Here is a 16367-nt window from a genome sequence, read left to right as displayed (position 1 = left end):
AAAAAAAATGTTGTATTCCATTCATGAACTTTTCTTGAACTTGTGTATGTATGAATAGCAGAGATCCAATGCAACCACCAGTTTGAACAAGTTTATTAATTTTTCAACAATAAAACACAAAACTGGAACACAAGTTACAGGTAACGGGTGAGTTTTGGACATTTGCTGCACAACTGAGGAATCGAAGTCCAGCGAAACCCCTAGTCTCAAAAAAACACGAATGTAGGGACTCCCGTCACTCCATGCAGACGGAGTGAACATTTTCTCTCTGAAATAATTTCTGGAAATAAATGTGGAGTTGTCACTGTTTGCACATCGCCCGTATGACAAAGCACCCTTAAATCCTGACCCATGCAAACAGGAATCCAGTCATGCAGAAAGAAAATGGCAGGTAGGCACATAATATGGGCATGTATGTGATCTAATCCCAGAAAGAAGCTACTTCGACAACATAAATCAAGGGGTTGCAATTGTGAATCTTTTAAAATTTTACTCCATTACATCAACTGCTGGTGGCTAATGAGTGTAGTTAAATAAATGGCCATGAAATGTAACCGGTTAAATAACCCAAGGCAAAATGCATTAACTCTGAATTCAAGATGCTGAATATGGTTTTTCGACCAGAGATGTTTTGAATTCAGAGCTTTTTTTTTTTTTTTTTAATAGGTCAGCATAGTAAAAGATGCTCCGCTACATTATTGCTAAATGATTCAGTTTTTCTGTACAGGTATACACAAGGCCCAAAATATCATTAGCACTGCACTGACCATAGTTTTAAATTTAAGTTTCATTTACCGCAAATATATCAAGTGCTAGAAAGCTTGATGAAAATAGTAAGTGTGCATCTTTGTTGTATTAGAAATTCAGGTCAGCTTTTTCTAGAATATAATTTGAGTTAAATAATAAAGTGCTTTTAGCAAGGCTTTGTTTAATTTAGCACATTATCACATCTTGCTCAGTAAAGGCACTACTAGATCAATTAAATGTGTCAATGTGTCAGTTTAAACATTTGGATGAGGGATGATTCGATTTAAGGAAAAACATTTTATTCAGTAAAAGCATGAAAAGTTAATTAAGGAGCACCTAGTTCACAGTGATGGAACGATTGGTTTACAAAACTGGATGAAGCATGGGAACAGCTCTGCTATGACTGTACAGCTTTGTTCAAACATTACTCGGTCTGGTGTTTGTGCCTCGAGTGCAGACCAAACTGCAGATCTAAGCAACAGCATTCAACCTAAAAATCAACAATCTCTGTCAAAACCCATTTTGTTAAAACATTCAACTTTTCAACACTGTTTTGCACCGTATTCATTGAAGTAAAACCTTAAATCACAATCCCAAGCATCAAAAGTTCTGCATAAGTCTGTTCAGATATCCAAACAGTTAACTGAACCCCGATTACATCACTTCTGATTGAATATTCATGCCGTGGTGTGGTGATTCATAAAACTTAAATAATTATTTGACAGGAGAGGAAATAGAATTAAGATACATCAGTAAAAACAATATCACTACTGAAGGCCAATAAATAATAATAATACAATCTCAAGAAGAAGAAGAAAAAAAAAAAACAGCTTTCATTCAGGTCACTGACCTGTAGTGTTTGAGAAAAGAGCCTTCTACTGGATATTTGTAACTTTTGTATTGATTTTCAAATTATTAAAAGGTGCATACGCAAAAACAAAGGCATCCTACAGTTTTTGGTTTTAAGGCGGGCTGTGTTAGGATGGAGTGCCTTAGTCGATTCTGTTCCTCTCGTCCACAAGCTGGCTTCAAGTGCCGTCGTCCTGCCCATAATGAGCTTCAAAAAATGAACGAAAACTAAAACTTAAATAAAAAGGTACACATATAGTACATAGACGATCTGTCTCTCACACTCAAAGCTCCCTCGCCTCTTTATTTCAAGCGTTCAATGAGTTCCTGGGTGAGGCCCAAGTTTAGCAGCTGTATCGGGGTAAGTTGGGCCAGGTGTGGGAAAGATTTGAGCAGACGCTCCCAGCACAGCTCTAGCAGACTGGGCACTACCAGCCAGATCTTAAAAAGGGAACCAGTCCGCTTATTCTCATGGATGTTCACCACGCCGCCGTGGATGTACATGCAGCCGGCCTGAAAGATAAAAAAAAAAAAAAAGATGTTTAGAATGATTTTAGACCCTTACCTGTGTAAAAGAAACTCTGTTAACTCTTAGAAAATTGTTAACGCCATTAACAGCAAAATAAATGTAAATTTACAGAGATAACAAAAAATAATAATAATCCCTGAGCTGACCGGGGTAACAGCAGCACAGTGGAAGTACGCAGGTTCAGGCATCACTGCAGGTAGTTTATTCCACTGAAACGTCTGCAGATTGATTTTCCACAGGTCGTCTAGTATTACTTCACCATTGTAACCTCCACATATAAATACATCTGTCACAGAGAACAACAGTGATCACACACGGAGCTCTACAAAGTAACTTAAATTAGATATTTAATTATTACCATTTTTGATTTGCACACAACTATGACATCTCCGAGGGGCTGGGTATCCTGTGGGGGAAAAAAAAGCACAGAGTAGGCATGTAATACAAACACTCACAGTGTGCTTTCCATTGTCAGATGTCAAATGTATCATTAAGATGGGAATTTCATTACTAACCTATTCTTTCATGAGGCTTAGTTGTGATTTCCTCCCAAGAATTTGTTTCAAGGTTATATGCATGTATCTGATACAAACATTTGGGACAACGGTCATTTAGAATAAAATTTGTAAAACAAAATAACCTGAATACATATGACAATTGAATTACACACAGATGTTTTCATGTTTCATGAGCAAGGCGCATTAGTTCAGGTAAACAAATGAAGTCATGTAACACTGACTAAAACGGTGATTCATGGAAATGTTTGTACCTTGTCTAATGGGTAGGAAGTCCAGGAAGTTCCCCCTCCTAGAATATATATCCTCTGTCCATCATGGGCTATCTCGTGCCTATATCTACACAAAACAAATTTAGAAGGAAGTTTGCCATATCTCCTCATAGACTGACATTTTATCATCAGACAGCATTCAGAAATGCGTTTAGTCGTTTAAAATAAAATTAAAAGGTCAAAAGTCACTTACCGCTCCTCAGGCAGGTCATCTGGAGGGTTGTTGGGTTTCAGATGAATCCACTCACGTGTCGTCAGATCCAGTCTGTGCAGATCTGTGCTGTAGATGTAGCCTGTCGTACCTCCAAATACATAAAGGAAGCCGTTGATTATGGCCATCGCCTGCAAAACAAATCAAGGATCGCTCAATTAATCAATGCAAGTTAGGATGTTTACTAGTTCACTCACTTTTCATTAGTAGGTTACATCATATCAAGGCTTTTGTACCTGTCCATATATTCGATTGGGTTTCTTGCCCCTGCAGTTGAGGAGGGACCAACGTTTGTATTTAACATTGCAGACGTGAACATCATTCCCATTGTTTTCCCCAAACGGGATTCCGGTCCCGCCAAACACAAGCAGGTTGTTTCCGTGCAAAACAGCTGTTTGATGTACACAGAAGATGGTCATATACCTAAAATACCTAAAAGATGTGTAGCATTTCTGCCTTTTCTCCATCTCTATCTCATGTTACCTGACATTGAGGCCAGTTCAGTAGGCATAAAACCCTCGGTGCGGATCTGTTGCCATGTCCCTGTGGCGAAGTGGAACCTCCACAGCTCCCTGAACAGTGGGTAGTCTTCGTTCTCTGAGCCACCTGATTCGTCGTAGTCAGGGTTGTATCCTCCAAACACATAGAGGTTGGTGTTGTCAGCCACACAGCGATGGCCGCTCCGGGCCGGAGGGGCTCTGTGACCTACAGAGACAGACAGCAGCCTATTGATGGCGAGGCAAAGATAAATAGCTACACAGCTCAGTTAGTGGCGAAGATGAGATGTCCTCACGGAGTATCTGTATTCAAAAGGTAGAAGGAAAGATTTAAGATGTGAAAAAAAAAAAAAAAAAAAAAGATATCCAAAAGGTAGAAGGAAAGATTTAAGATGTGAAAAAAAAAAAGATATCCAATGTTTGCTGCTGTTTTTGCACTGTAATTATTCGAGTAAGCACAATACAACATTAGTGGGACAGCTCTTGAGAGAAAATGGAAGATTAAAGACATTAGAGAACACAAAGTCACCTGTGAAATGAAAACTGCTATTAGTTTAGTTATAACACAATCATTATAATTTTTACTAAATTTGAAAACGAGCATTTGAAAAAAAAATTTTTTACCTGCATTTCAGATTTAAATTAGATGAACACACTCAATTTTAATTAGATTGAGAGTTATAGAGTGAGCAACTCTAATCCACCCATCCTACTAGAAATGAATACTTGAGGCTGTAAATTAAAACAGAGTAATCTCAATCTCCAACCAGATTTATTCATATTTAATGCAGCCAAATTTTATAACGGGATGCAAATATGGACAGCTGTGAAAGTGACTCAATTCAAGAATCAGGATTAGCCTTAGATGAACTTCCTTCTCTAAAGCAAAGCTTCAGAATGTGCTCTTTTGTACTTCACATATTTGTTCAGTATCAGATAAATACAAAAGAAGAGCATACATATAGGTAACAGTGACCCCAAATTAATTAACAACAACTAGTTCAAATCCGCATAACCCCTCCATTATTGTCAACCCCTAGTTAATTAAACTATATCAAAGAAGCTATGGCAACTGACTCCAAACACAATGCAGAGATACACAAACAGGATCTTAGAAGAAACAACTGTTTCTAAGTATATGCTTTTATTTCCATTTATTAATATAGTAATATTTATATTATTATAATAAACTATATTTACATTATATATTTAAATATACTTTGTTTATTATGATTTGCATAATAAACAATATTTAATAAATACATATTTATATTATTACTATAATCAATAACATTTGTCATAAATGTATACATATTAATTTATAAATACATGTATTAAATATTATTAATATGAAAATGCAATACATTTTTAAATATATAGGAACACATTTTAAATTTTAGAGAGTGAGGGAGAGAGAAATATTTAAATGTAAAATATTATAAATTTACCAAAGGGGCGAAAGGTATTGTAACATTTGCATACTTTTTTTTTTATTTTGTCCCAGTGTGCACAACTTTGATAAGCTGACACCCAACTTGGTGGATTCATCTTTTGAATCTCTGAAAAGAATTGATCTAAACAGTCCACTACGTCTTCTACAGCACGTGCAAGCTAGCAACCTCACCCTTGCAAATTTCTTGCCAGTGTATTTGCCTTGAAACCAGGAAGCTGCACCTGAGTGAAAGCACCACAGGGAAGAGCTAATAAGGATGGGAGGGAACTGAAAAAACACACTGACACAAATCAATAAAAATAAAAAGAACCAATACATCTCACTCACAACCAGACAAACACTTTGACCCTTCCCGGTTTTTATTTTCTTATTTAACACCCAAGCCATCCTGCCCCAGCTTTGCCCCCAAAGAAAGCAGAAAGTTGCAGAAAGAGTCCTGGCAAAAGAGTGGTGGTCTTTTCTATTTTCACCACAGTGAGGAAAAGCAGTTTTGAAGAGAGGTAGGATGGGGACAGCATGGGGACACCTCCAGATTTGCCATGTGGGTTTTCTTTTGGAAGTTCAGATAAAGGCGGATTTCGCCTATTACCCACCTTCTCTTAAAAACCTGTTAGGGATCCGTAGACTGGGGCAGGTCTGGCCAAGGAGTCTTCGAGCTTGTACCCAGGAAACTCTCTTCTTAGAGCCTGTTACCACAATCACCGCAGTCAGACAGACAAAATAACAACAACAAAAGGACAATGGCAAAATGAAGGACAACATAAACAGACAAACTCCCTGCCCAACACTCAAGGGGTCAATAAATGGGTTTTGGGAATAGAGAAAGACTAATGTACAATAAAGTGAATTGGTATGTCACATCTCACGGGTCAATAAAAACTTCTGCACACGTTCCACAGTTTAAGTAATCTGTGCAATAACGAAGAAAAACCTTTAGAGGTGCATTTAAAAGGACCACAATATACTTCAAGATGCCATAGAATGCAAAAACCACTTTAAAAAAAAACACAAAAATGGTAAAAATCCACTCACTCATAGTTTTATAATTCCAAAAAAATCATAAATAGTCTCTCCACACGAGCAGTTCCAGACTATAGCCCCTTTCACATTGCATGTCGGTCCCAGAAAATTGCCGGGTCGCCTTGTGTGAATGCAAACATGTCCCGGGATTGATTCCGGGATCGATCCCGGGTTGGGGACCTAGTAACATTGCTGGGATCAGTCCCAGAACTAGCTCTGTGTGAACAAAAGCCTGATGATGCACGTCATCGTGCGACTCTTCTACCAGGTGTTTTGAAGGGAGATCAACGTTCACAAAAAAAAGTGTGTGCAAACTGTAATGAAGCAGAGATCAGTTAGCTCATCACTTTCTGCGCTGAAGCTGAGATCGTTCGACAGCTTAAGTAAAAGTACACGAAAACGCTAGGCACGTTAACATTACACGTCACATCCTGACATCACTTGTCATTACGGGACCAAACGGGTTGTGTGTGAATGCACGCAAATATTCCAGTTAATCATTGGCAGTGTGAAAGGGTCAAAATCTTGCGACCCGGGAACAATTGCTGGGAGACATTAACCGTGTATTATCCGGAATCGCAGTGTGAAAGGGGTTTATGACGATATAGTCTGTGAAAGTGTCGCCCATTTGTGACTCTCTCTGCCCTATTAGCAAATACACAACCCTGAGTGAAGAGCTGCGGCCCGCCATTACTGTTCTCTTGCTGCAGCTGCTGGAGGTACAATGTCAGTGCCAAAGACTCATGTGCTGGGATGCACCAACGCACATAGGAGTCTCTATAAACCACTGAGGACCAGCTCACTGTCATTTAAAGGGCATTTTGGCTCAAACCCTAAACGTGGCAATTTCAACAAGGTATAAAAAATTATCTTTGGGGTATTTTGAGATTAAACTTTGCATACACACTCTGGGGACATCAGAGAACAATTAAAAATATTGTATCCATGCATTCTATGGCACTTTTAAGAGTTCAGTGGCATGTAAAAGCAGCATAAAACAGACTCAGACGTCACGCATACGGACCGTAGGCTAAACGTCTGATGTATATGGGACACAAAAGCAGAAACACTTCAGGAGAGTCGAAGATGTCATCGGATTGGCTGAATTCTACAGGATTTCCCTGAGTTTTGGGGTCTGCCTTTTTTTTTTTTTTTTTTTTGCAAGGATCCATTAAATTGATCAAGTCTCCATGACATTTACAAGGTTACAAGAGATCTTCCAAATAAATAAATTCTGTTCATCTGAACATTCTATTTATCAAAAAAAAAAAAAAAAAACTTAAGTATCACAATTTAAGCAAAATTATTATGGTTTTATTGCATTTTTGATTATAAAAATGTTGCCTTGGTGACCATTAGATACTTTTCAAAAACATTGAAATAAATAAAAAAATAAAAACTAGGGATGCACCGGTTGACCGGCCATAAATTGGTTTTTGGTCTTTTTTGGGCCGATTTTTCTGGAAGTGCGCCCACTTGCACATACAACATTGTAATCGTTCGCTATGTCATTTGTGTGGAAATATTTCGAAAACTGAATGCGGATGCTAAATGCGGATGTCTGAACCATCTATGTTTGTATTAAAATGTAGTCTACTTACTGTGCAGTTACTGCTGTTAATTTCAGATGGCTATGGTTATTGTTGTCAATAGCCAAAAGCCAGTTTGGCCTATTAAATACCAAATAAACATCTTGTTTATGCACACTCTCCTTCTTTCTTGTTTGTTGCTTAAAGATTAAAAAATAAATAAAAATCGGAAATCGGTATCGGCCATGAAAAAACATGATCGTGCATCCCTAAAAGAAAACATTGTCACTTAAAGAGGGATTTAATCAGGGTCTCCACACAATTCAACCAATTAATTTTTTTTTTTTTTCCTAAGCGTTTGTAATTACTGGAAAGTGATTTTTAAAAAGGCATTTTACAAAGACTGGCAATTTGTACACACACACACTAAATATTTAGAGATTAACAAAAATGTATATTTACTTACAAACATATATCATTTTTTTATTAAATCAATAACTTTTCCCGGCCTGCGCAAAAACAAATCCTAATATTTACAGCTTTTCCATGCCCATTGGAACTCTGTTTAATGTACTATGTTTGATACATCTGAAATGAATTCAATGTTTGGAAACAACTGAAAACACACCGATAACTGGTTTGCTTTGGTTTAAGCATTTGTATTGGTATCTATTGGCTCCACAGAAAACAAATGATAGTTGCACACCAGTGATGTTTAACAGAGCATTGCTATGCATTTGCTAAAACGTTCTGGGTGGTTAGAAGTCACCCAAAGTGCGAGAACAGACAGTAAGCCCCCTCAAAAGACAACCCGAAGATGTCCACTGAAGACATGAAAACCACCGGCCACCGCAGCACGTATTACTATTGCACCAAGCAAGTCACATGGTTAGATTTGAGGTTTTTAAGATTGTCATATGCAAAACATCATCCGAGGGAAACATTTACAATAAACCAGCTGCCTCCACATGAGAAGTGTATTGTGCAAAACACCAAACAGCCTCAAATTATGTGTTAAGAACAACCTTTGTAATCCATTTAACTAGGGCTGCACGATAGATCGCATGCAATATTTAATGCTTGTCAGTAAAGACGGTTCTGTAATCTCCATCACCTCCATCATTCATCATATATAAACAGGAAGGAGGATACAGATGGCTAGATCTGTAGGCTATGAGATGGGCGGTTGAATATCATTAGATGTCCTAAAGCGACACTGCAGCACTGTTTTAAAGCATTAGAAACAATTGCTGTGCGTGTCTTACAGATGAAAGATTACACAATGACTTTGAGTAGAACCAGACTGGGCTTTGAAAGAGCTGGGCTTTTATTTACTCTGAAATTGTATTTACCCATGTGCTGATCTGGGGCACAAGTGAAATGCATCCCTGTATAGACTATAGACATTACACTAAACACTAAGTAATTCTGTGTATAAGTCTTGCCACATCCATTCTTTTTACTCCTGGTGTGCTTTAAAAATCATTTAGTCAAACATGCAAACAGAATTTAGCTTTGACATTTAATCTAGAAATATAAATAAACATTTTGGTTACAAATTTGCCACATTTATTTAGTAGATCAGTATGCTAACAAGTTCAAAATGACTGCAAACAGGTTTGTTTATTTATGGCTGAAACAAATTAAATCTGGAAACCAAATGGATAAGCTAGAGTTAAAGCACCAACTTATTATACATTTAAATATCTATATTGGCACCTTTCGTAGTATATTGGCACTTGACAAACTGATCAAATAGTTGATAAAAAATAAGGAAATGCTATGTTCCTATCACTTCATTACATCGAAAAAATAGGTCTGACAGCTTTAACGTTAACATGAACTAAAATGCAAATGAACTCGTCAAGCTAGATCCACAAGCTATCAGTATTTAATGCAACTTTTTGATAGACAAACTAACATAAAATGACGACTACAATGCACAAACTTTTTTCAAATATATTAAGCGCTAAACATAATAACAACAACATGTGAATTTGTAAAGTTTGTAATCAAAACAATGCCATTAGCAAAACGGCTAGTGCTAGATGCTAGCAGCACTAGAGATGTGAAATATAAAATAACTTCATTTCGTGGTAAAAAAAAAAAAAAAAAAAAAAAAAAAAGCAAAACAAATGGGAGTTTCTTGAAGAAATAGTGTTATTTGTGTGCTTAATTCAATCTGTTAACGGAGTCCTCACTGACCTGCGGCTCTCAGCGGAGGCCTTCCAGACAGCCGCTCAAACTGATTGAGTCTGTCCGGGCTGTGCGCTCCTTCTGCGGCAGACATCGCTCCAGAAATCACGCTGATATCATCCACCTACACGCACTCAGACGACGGGGCTTCCTTCAACAGACAGATGCGGACCGCAGAGCATAACTCAGCCCATTCTCCCCTGGAAGAGACGTTTAAACAGAAATGGATGGACCTGACCGGATCTCCTTTGCAATGAACGTGAAGGCAGAAACGCAGAAAACCTTCAAGATGGCCACAAAAAAAAACACACAAGCTATGAAAACAATCAGACATAATTGGATGTTTTTTATGCCTTTCAAATTAAAAGACTTCATAACAAACGTCAAACTTTACAAATAATGGATCCAAAAATTTTTTTAAAATGTAATGCTGACCCCAAAATGTCCAATCTTAAAAAAAAAAAAAGCTTTAGCTTGCTGCATAAACTATATTTTGAATTTAGAAAAACATCAGTATGTAATACTAAATGTAATGTTAAATGTCATACACTACATTAATTTCAAAATGAATTTAATGTATTATTCACTAAACCTGCAAAATAGGGACTTTTTATTAAACATTTAAGCAAGTTTTTTTTTAATTTTATCTGTGATTTTGCATGAGAGACTCACATTTATACAAGTAATGCTGGTGCTTTAAGAGCTGTTGTTCACTAGTATAGTCTTAAGTGAACTGCTCATGCATTTTATTTTATTTTTGACTTAACTTGAATGTTAATCTCTCTCTCTCTCTCTTAATATTTAGAGAAGGGATGAATTTTCAGGGTCATATTATTAATTTGAATATCTCCAGCAAGATTATTTAATTGCACACAAACTAAAAAAAAATCGAATTAAAAAATGTACTTGCTAAATAATTTTGCATATTGAGAACGGCTTAGATAGGCCTATATTTGAGAGGGGACTTATGAATTGTAAAATATTTTCACAACACAACTGCAGTCTGACAGTGCAATTCAGTCAAACATCAATATGAGACATGTCTTGGCGTGGTTATTTTTGCTCACGCCTCAACCAGCTTGTGTCTCAGCTGAAAGTATCTGCTCACATTGAGTTGGACTGATTACAGAAAAACAAATGTCTCTTTCCTAAACTGATAAATGGTATCTGTTACTGCACAAACACCCTGTTTGTATCAAGTTAATGTAATACTAATGTAGCCTTACAAAGAATTAATTATTCAACCCCATATTTACAAACTGTATATGTGGTTAAATCGTATACTTTTGTATTTATTTGTCTCTGATGAACATAAAATGAGATTAATGAGAGGAGCATGAAAACAAAACGAAATCATGGAATGCAGCACTATCAAGTGCTGAATAAACAATTAACATCAATTAAACTATTATTATTTTGATGTTAGGAATCACTGTCATCAAAATAAGAAAATTAGCAAAATGACAGAAAGTGTGCTTTACTGTTACCATGGTACGTTTTAGTAATGGAGGGGGCGGAACTGTGTAAAAATGTTGATAATTGATATCTTGCAGCGGAAGGGTTTGGAGACAGACACCGAACATGGCGGCGCTCGGCAGCCGTGCAAATCGCTCAGAAAACGGCGAAAAACAAAGCAAATCTCCACTAGTATCTCCCCTGAAAGTGAGGGAACTTCTCAACGAAGGGGTCGCTTCGGAAGACTACGTGTTAAATTGGTAAGAGTTCCGCTGTAATGAGAAAAAAAGTGGCAAAAAGGTGAGAATGTGTGAGAAGAAAACGACAGGGGCGGTGCACAATTCAGCAAACGGAGAAGTTTTTACTGTAAACCTTGGTGGAACGTTGAACTGAAATGGCAGTTGTGTTTTTGAACGTGGGAGATGGTACAAAATAAACATGAACTGATGCACACTGCTAGTATGTATTGGGAAATCATCCATCTATAGAAGACTACCAGTTAGACTTTAGACTAGAAACAAACCACGTTACCAATCTACCTGTCAATCTGGTAGACCTTCTTAGACCAAAACAAACCAGCCACCAGCTCATCAAGCTGGTTTTTGCAGCATGGTAGTTGGAGCTGGTCTACCACCTTTTTTCAAATTAAAATCTTAAAATGTATTTTTCTGCAGAGTGATGCACGACTGATAGATGTTTTTGGACTAATGCATGCATTTTATTTCATGTTAGAATTAAATAAGTGCTGCAAAGGTACTTTGGTTCTATTTATGCCTGGAAAATATGGATTAACGGGAACATTGGCGGCATAGTTTATGCATAACACTGATTGAATTTCTTCCCCATATCTCAGTTCGCAGCAGGATCCAAATACACTGTCTCCAAATGGCCTTGGGAAAGCTCCTTGTGAAGCAGCAAACAAAGAAGCATTTTTCACCAGAGTGGAATCCTACTCGATATCCTTTTGAGTTGAGTTGAGTGGCTTGATGCGAGAAGCTCAGAAGCAGTTTCTGTTGCATAAACTGGTGTAAAGATTATTCATAAACTCAGTCCACTGATTCGTCTCTCATTCATTGCTTTTGCAAAATTCATCCTTAACCTAAGCACTGTCTGAAATGGGCTGGAAAGCCCCATGCTCTCTCGCCGCTCAGATGTGCGCGGTACGGCTGGATCAATGTAGACTGTGACATGCTGAAGTGTTCTAGTTGCCAGGCTTTCCTCTGTGCATCAATCCAAGCAACCTTGGACTTCCAGAAATGTAAGTTTTGAAACCTTTATATTCTAGAGTAAAGGCATATTTTGTATCTGCACACATTCACTTATAAAAGGGGTCATAAGATGCTTTTTGTAAAGATAATTATTTGGTGTAACAGAATATGTTGACATGCTTTAATGTTAAAAAAACACATTATTCTTCAAATACTGCGTCGTTTTCTACAAAGTCCCTTCTTCCGACAAGAGTAGTCTGCTCTGATTGGTCAGCTCACCCAGTGCATTGTGATTGGCCGATGCACAAAACTCCGCATTTGAACATTCAGTAGCAAATACTTAAACTGATAACAAAACATTCTTTTATTAGCTGATTCAGAAGTGCCAGCTTGTCATAGCAAAGTCAGAATGACTTCCTGTCCTAGGTTCACGAAACGGTTGTCCATAAAATATGTTGCTGTTCTGTTGTAAGTAATCTTAAAGATTCCTAAATGCATCTACTTTCGTAAAAGCAAAATAAAGTGCTTTTGTTCTCGCCTAGATACACACAGCATCTCCCTGACATGACTGGTTTAACACTAACTGCGGTCACTGAAACCATGCCTGCGGGTGTGTTTGAATGAGCCGTTTCAGGGGGGCGTGGGAGTCTTAACTTTGATAAAGAATATCTCTTTGGATTTGAGACTTAGTCTTTGCAACTTTACAGATCTTCATTCACCAAAAGCTTGTAACACTCCAAAGAGAAAGGAAAATTTTAAATCGCATCATATGACCATTAATTTTTCTCTTTTTTTAGATGAAGGGCGGATTTCGGAGTTGCTACAGCAGCTTCAAACACAACATGAGAAATTCTGTTCCTGGCCAGATTTTCCATGTCCAGGTACTATCTTGAGAGGCCTACTACTACTAGTCTGTCTGAAATCTTAATCAGACATTTCTAGTAAATAGGGCGGTTTGTTTTCCAGATCGCTTCTGGATGGTTCCTGTAAATGAGCCTACGGTATTACTCAGTGCCTTTCTAGACCGTTACAAGAGTGCTTGCCTTCTAGAACAGCAGCTGCCTGCTATGAAGCCGGGGCAGCTAAAAGCCATGGTATGGTGTCTTAATTTAAAGGGAAGTCCAATGATAATTCTACTGTGCATTTGTAATTTTGTTGTTGTTTGTTTCTCAGACCTTGACTGAAGATGTAATAAGTGTCCTCCTTCAGCTGATTGAAGATGAACAAGTGAAGCAGGGTGGTTCTCCTTCTAAGGCCTCAACAGATCCATGCTCTGTACAGGTGGCAGCATGCATCATAGCTCTTTGTGGTTGGGCAGCCAGGTAAACATCCAACCAGTCACGTTTGATCCAGTCCTGGCAAATTTTTTGCTGAACATTTGTTTCACCTAACTCGTTCCATGTTTCTATTTAGCCCGTCTCTCTACGCGATGAATCTGCCCATCCTCACTTGTTCTTACTGCATGAGAAAGGTAGGAATGTGGAACTTCTATCAAATGGACACCGTTTCAGAGAGCGAAAACCCTCCGCAGTCTCCAACATCTACTACCACCTTGACCCCATCTCAAGGCACAAGTGGGGAAAAGGGGACGCCCCCCTCACCATCCCAGTCCCCCACTCCATGTCGCATGAAGCTGCGTAGTCAAGACTCCACACGCTCTGAGCAGGTGGTTCTTTCAAATTTTGACATTATTCAGTATATCTGGATATAGTAAAGGTTTGTGTGTAATTTCTATACAAACAAAACTGGCAATGCCCATTATATTCCATTGATGTTCTACAGTCATAACCATCTAAGCCTTGTCAACATGCATGTAGATGGAGAGTACACCGTCCCAACTGGTCCACCGTGCCAGAAGCAGGGACTCGCCGATCCCACATGAGGAGCTTCCCAGCCCTCTGTCCAGGGGCAAGAGACCCATGACCCGCAGCAGGGGCCAAGGAGATAACCTGGCTCTGGATGTGCCCTCCAGTCCACAGCGAAAGACAAAACGGCCACGTCTCTCCTCTGCCAGTGGCCCTGTAAGGACAATCCATTATCTTTTTTTAAATATACTAATAATAACTTCTATTATAGAAATAATAATGTTTTACTATATTATTACTGTTATTATGATTGTAGAATGATATTATATTATCACATATATTTTTTCAGCATAACTCTATGTATTCTGTTTCTTTTATACACACACACACACACAGGGTCTGTTACTATTATTACTGTATATAAAGTTATTTTTACTCCAGAACGATTTTTATATTGCTATACATGCATGTTATGTTTGTTTCTACCTTGACAAACACTATATAGTTTTAAACACCATATCTAAGCACTAAAGCCTGTTTTGTTTTTCTCTTATAGGAAGGGCCCATGCACCGAAATGTGTTTGACCCAGTAGCCCAGCACAGAGACTGGTGTCCTTGGGTGAGTGTGGAAAGAGAGGATGGCGGTGAAGACGGCTCTGTCTTTGTTGGCTGTGAGGCTGAGGTCCCTCAGCCAGGCTGGAAAGCAGCGCTTGCTCTGTTCTTATCCATGAAGAGAAGCCTCAGTCCAGTCGGGGCCAGTCCATCTCAGGTGACCCAAATACGCCAACACTTTGCCAAAGCAATCATTTACATCGCTCTAATGCCCCATTTTTTATTATTATTATTTTTTTTATCCAGGCTCCTCATGACAAATCTAAAAGGGTGTTTTCGATATTCCGACAGTGGCAGGTATCTTCCCCATCCCAGTAGGTTGTTTCAGAAGGTGGACTGGGAAACGCTGGTGATTATTTTAGTGGTACGCTGTCCTTTGTAACAGTGGCGGTGGCTTTCAGATTGTTTCTTGATCAAGTGAGTCTTGTTTACAGAATTGGGTTTGGTTGGGAAAGGGAGAGTAAATTCACATGGATCAAGCGGCCCGTGCTGAAACACCTTGGGATGGAGGAGTGAAGCCCGATAGAGTTCTTCTCAGAAATTCCATTTTAGCACACTGTTTTAAATCTGGGCCTGTCCAGTCGGCATCAGAACATCAGAAGACTGGAGACTGACGCTTCCTACCTCGCATGCACAGCCAGATAGTCCTCACCACCTCCCTGGGTATGAGACTTCAAAGGGTTTTTAGGGAAAATTTTATTTAAATTTAGGGAAAGCTTTAGTGAAGCTTCATGAACTACACTGGAAGACGTTAGTTGTATCAATGCTTTTCACATAATAGTTTAGCTGAGGAGAACCAGTGTTTTCAGGTTTGTGTGTGTTTTCTGCAATGTCTAGGTAGGTATATTATATTTACTTCCATAAATGTGAATGGGATGAACAACATTTTTATCTCTCTCATTTTTTAAAGACGTTTCTCACCTTTATCATCTTATAGCCACATGCCAGCTGAAATGGATGCCATAATTAGAAAAGAGTGCCAATATAAATCATTTTGATTTTTGATTCACTTTCTCTGGAAGTACTGCTTGTAGTGCATCCATGCATGTTAGTCTTGTGCATGTCTGCCTAAATTTAATAAACATTTTCCTTTTGCTGGTTTTCACTATGTATGTCTTGTCATTATGCTGTCTCAAAGGGGTACTCCACCTTTTTAACCTTTGGTTTCTATGACTTGTAAAATGCTATATTATTATTTAGTTATTATTAGTTATTTAAAAAATACAAATAAAAGAGGGGAAATGGTTTTATATATATATATATATATTAGTACCAGAATTGATCACTAAATCCGTTTAAATACAAATACACATAAATACAAAATAAATATGTTCGGTAAAACAACAGCTTTTATATTAAAGATAATTGCATTGTAGTCATCCAAGACTACAATTTTGCAAATATACTACAAATGTGAGTCGTCCGCTGTTTATGACGTCACCCGAAACACCGCATAGAAGGAGGGGGAC

General features: G+C 38.1%; 2 protein-coding genes across 3 annotated transcripts; one reads left to right on the top strand and one right to left on the bottom strand.

The window, feature by feature from the left end:
* Positions 1 to 78: 78 nt before the first annotated feature.
* Positions 79 to 10131, bottom strand: klhdc10 (kelch domain containing 10). Of its 2 annotated transcripts, XM_052554628.1 has the most exons (10): positions 9828 to 10131; positions 5667 to 5759; positions 3607 to 3828; positions 3360 to 3514; positions 3106 to 3254; positions 2895 to 2979; positions 2641 to 2707; positions 2484 to 2531; positions 2272 to 2411; positions 79 to 2109 (listed from the first exon to the last, which is right to left on the bottom strand). In XM_052554628.1, exons 1-10 carry the CDS (start codon positions 9910 to 9912, stop codon positions 1900 to 1902), a joined length of 1254 nt encoding a protein of 417 aa, XP_052410588.1. In that variant the 5' UTR covers positions 9913 to 10131; the 3' UTR covers positions 79 to 1899. The 2 variants fall into 2 exon arrangements, with proteins under 2 accessions (XP_052410588.1, XP_052410589.1); XM_052554629.1 differs by lacking the exon at positions 5667 to 5759.
* Positions 10132 to 11361: 1230 nt separating this feature from the next.
* On the top strand, positions 11362 to 16006 carry zc3hc1 (zinc finger, C3HC-type containing 1). Its single transcript, XM_052555300.1, has 10 exons — positions 11362 to 11533; positions 12127 to 12229; positions 12381 to 12531; positions 13279 to 13362; positions 13448 to 13575; positions 13655 to 13803; positions 13895 to 14147; positions 14299 to 14502; positions 14843 to 15055; positions 15145 to 16006. The coding sequence occupies exons 1-10, from the start codon at positions 11400 to 11402 to the stop codon at positions 15214 to 15216; spliced, it is 1491 nt and encodes a 496-aa protein (XP_052411260.1). The 5' UTR covers positions 11362 to 11399; the 3' UTR covers positions 15217 to 16006.
* Positions 16007 to 16367: the final 361 nt, after the last annotated feature.

The sequence above is a fragment of the Carassius gibelio genome, chromosome B4 (assembly GCF_023724105.1).
Source record: "Carassius gibelio isolate Cgi1373 ecotype wild population from Czech Republic chromosome B4, carGib1.2-hapl.c, whole genome shotgun sequence".
Classification (NCBI taxonomy): Eukaryota; Metazoa; Chordata; class Actinopteri; order Cypriniformes; family Cyprinidae; genus Carassius; species Carassius gibelio.
Note: the sequence above shows the minus strand (reverse complement) of the source record. Positions and strands in the feature narration are given on the sequence as shown.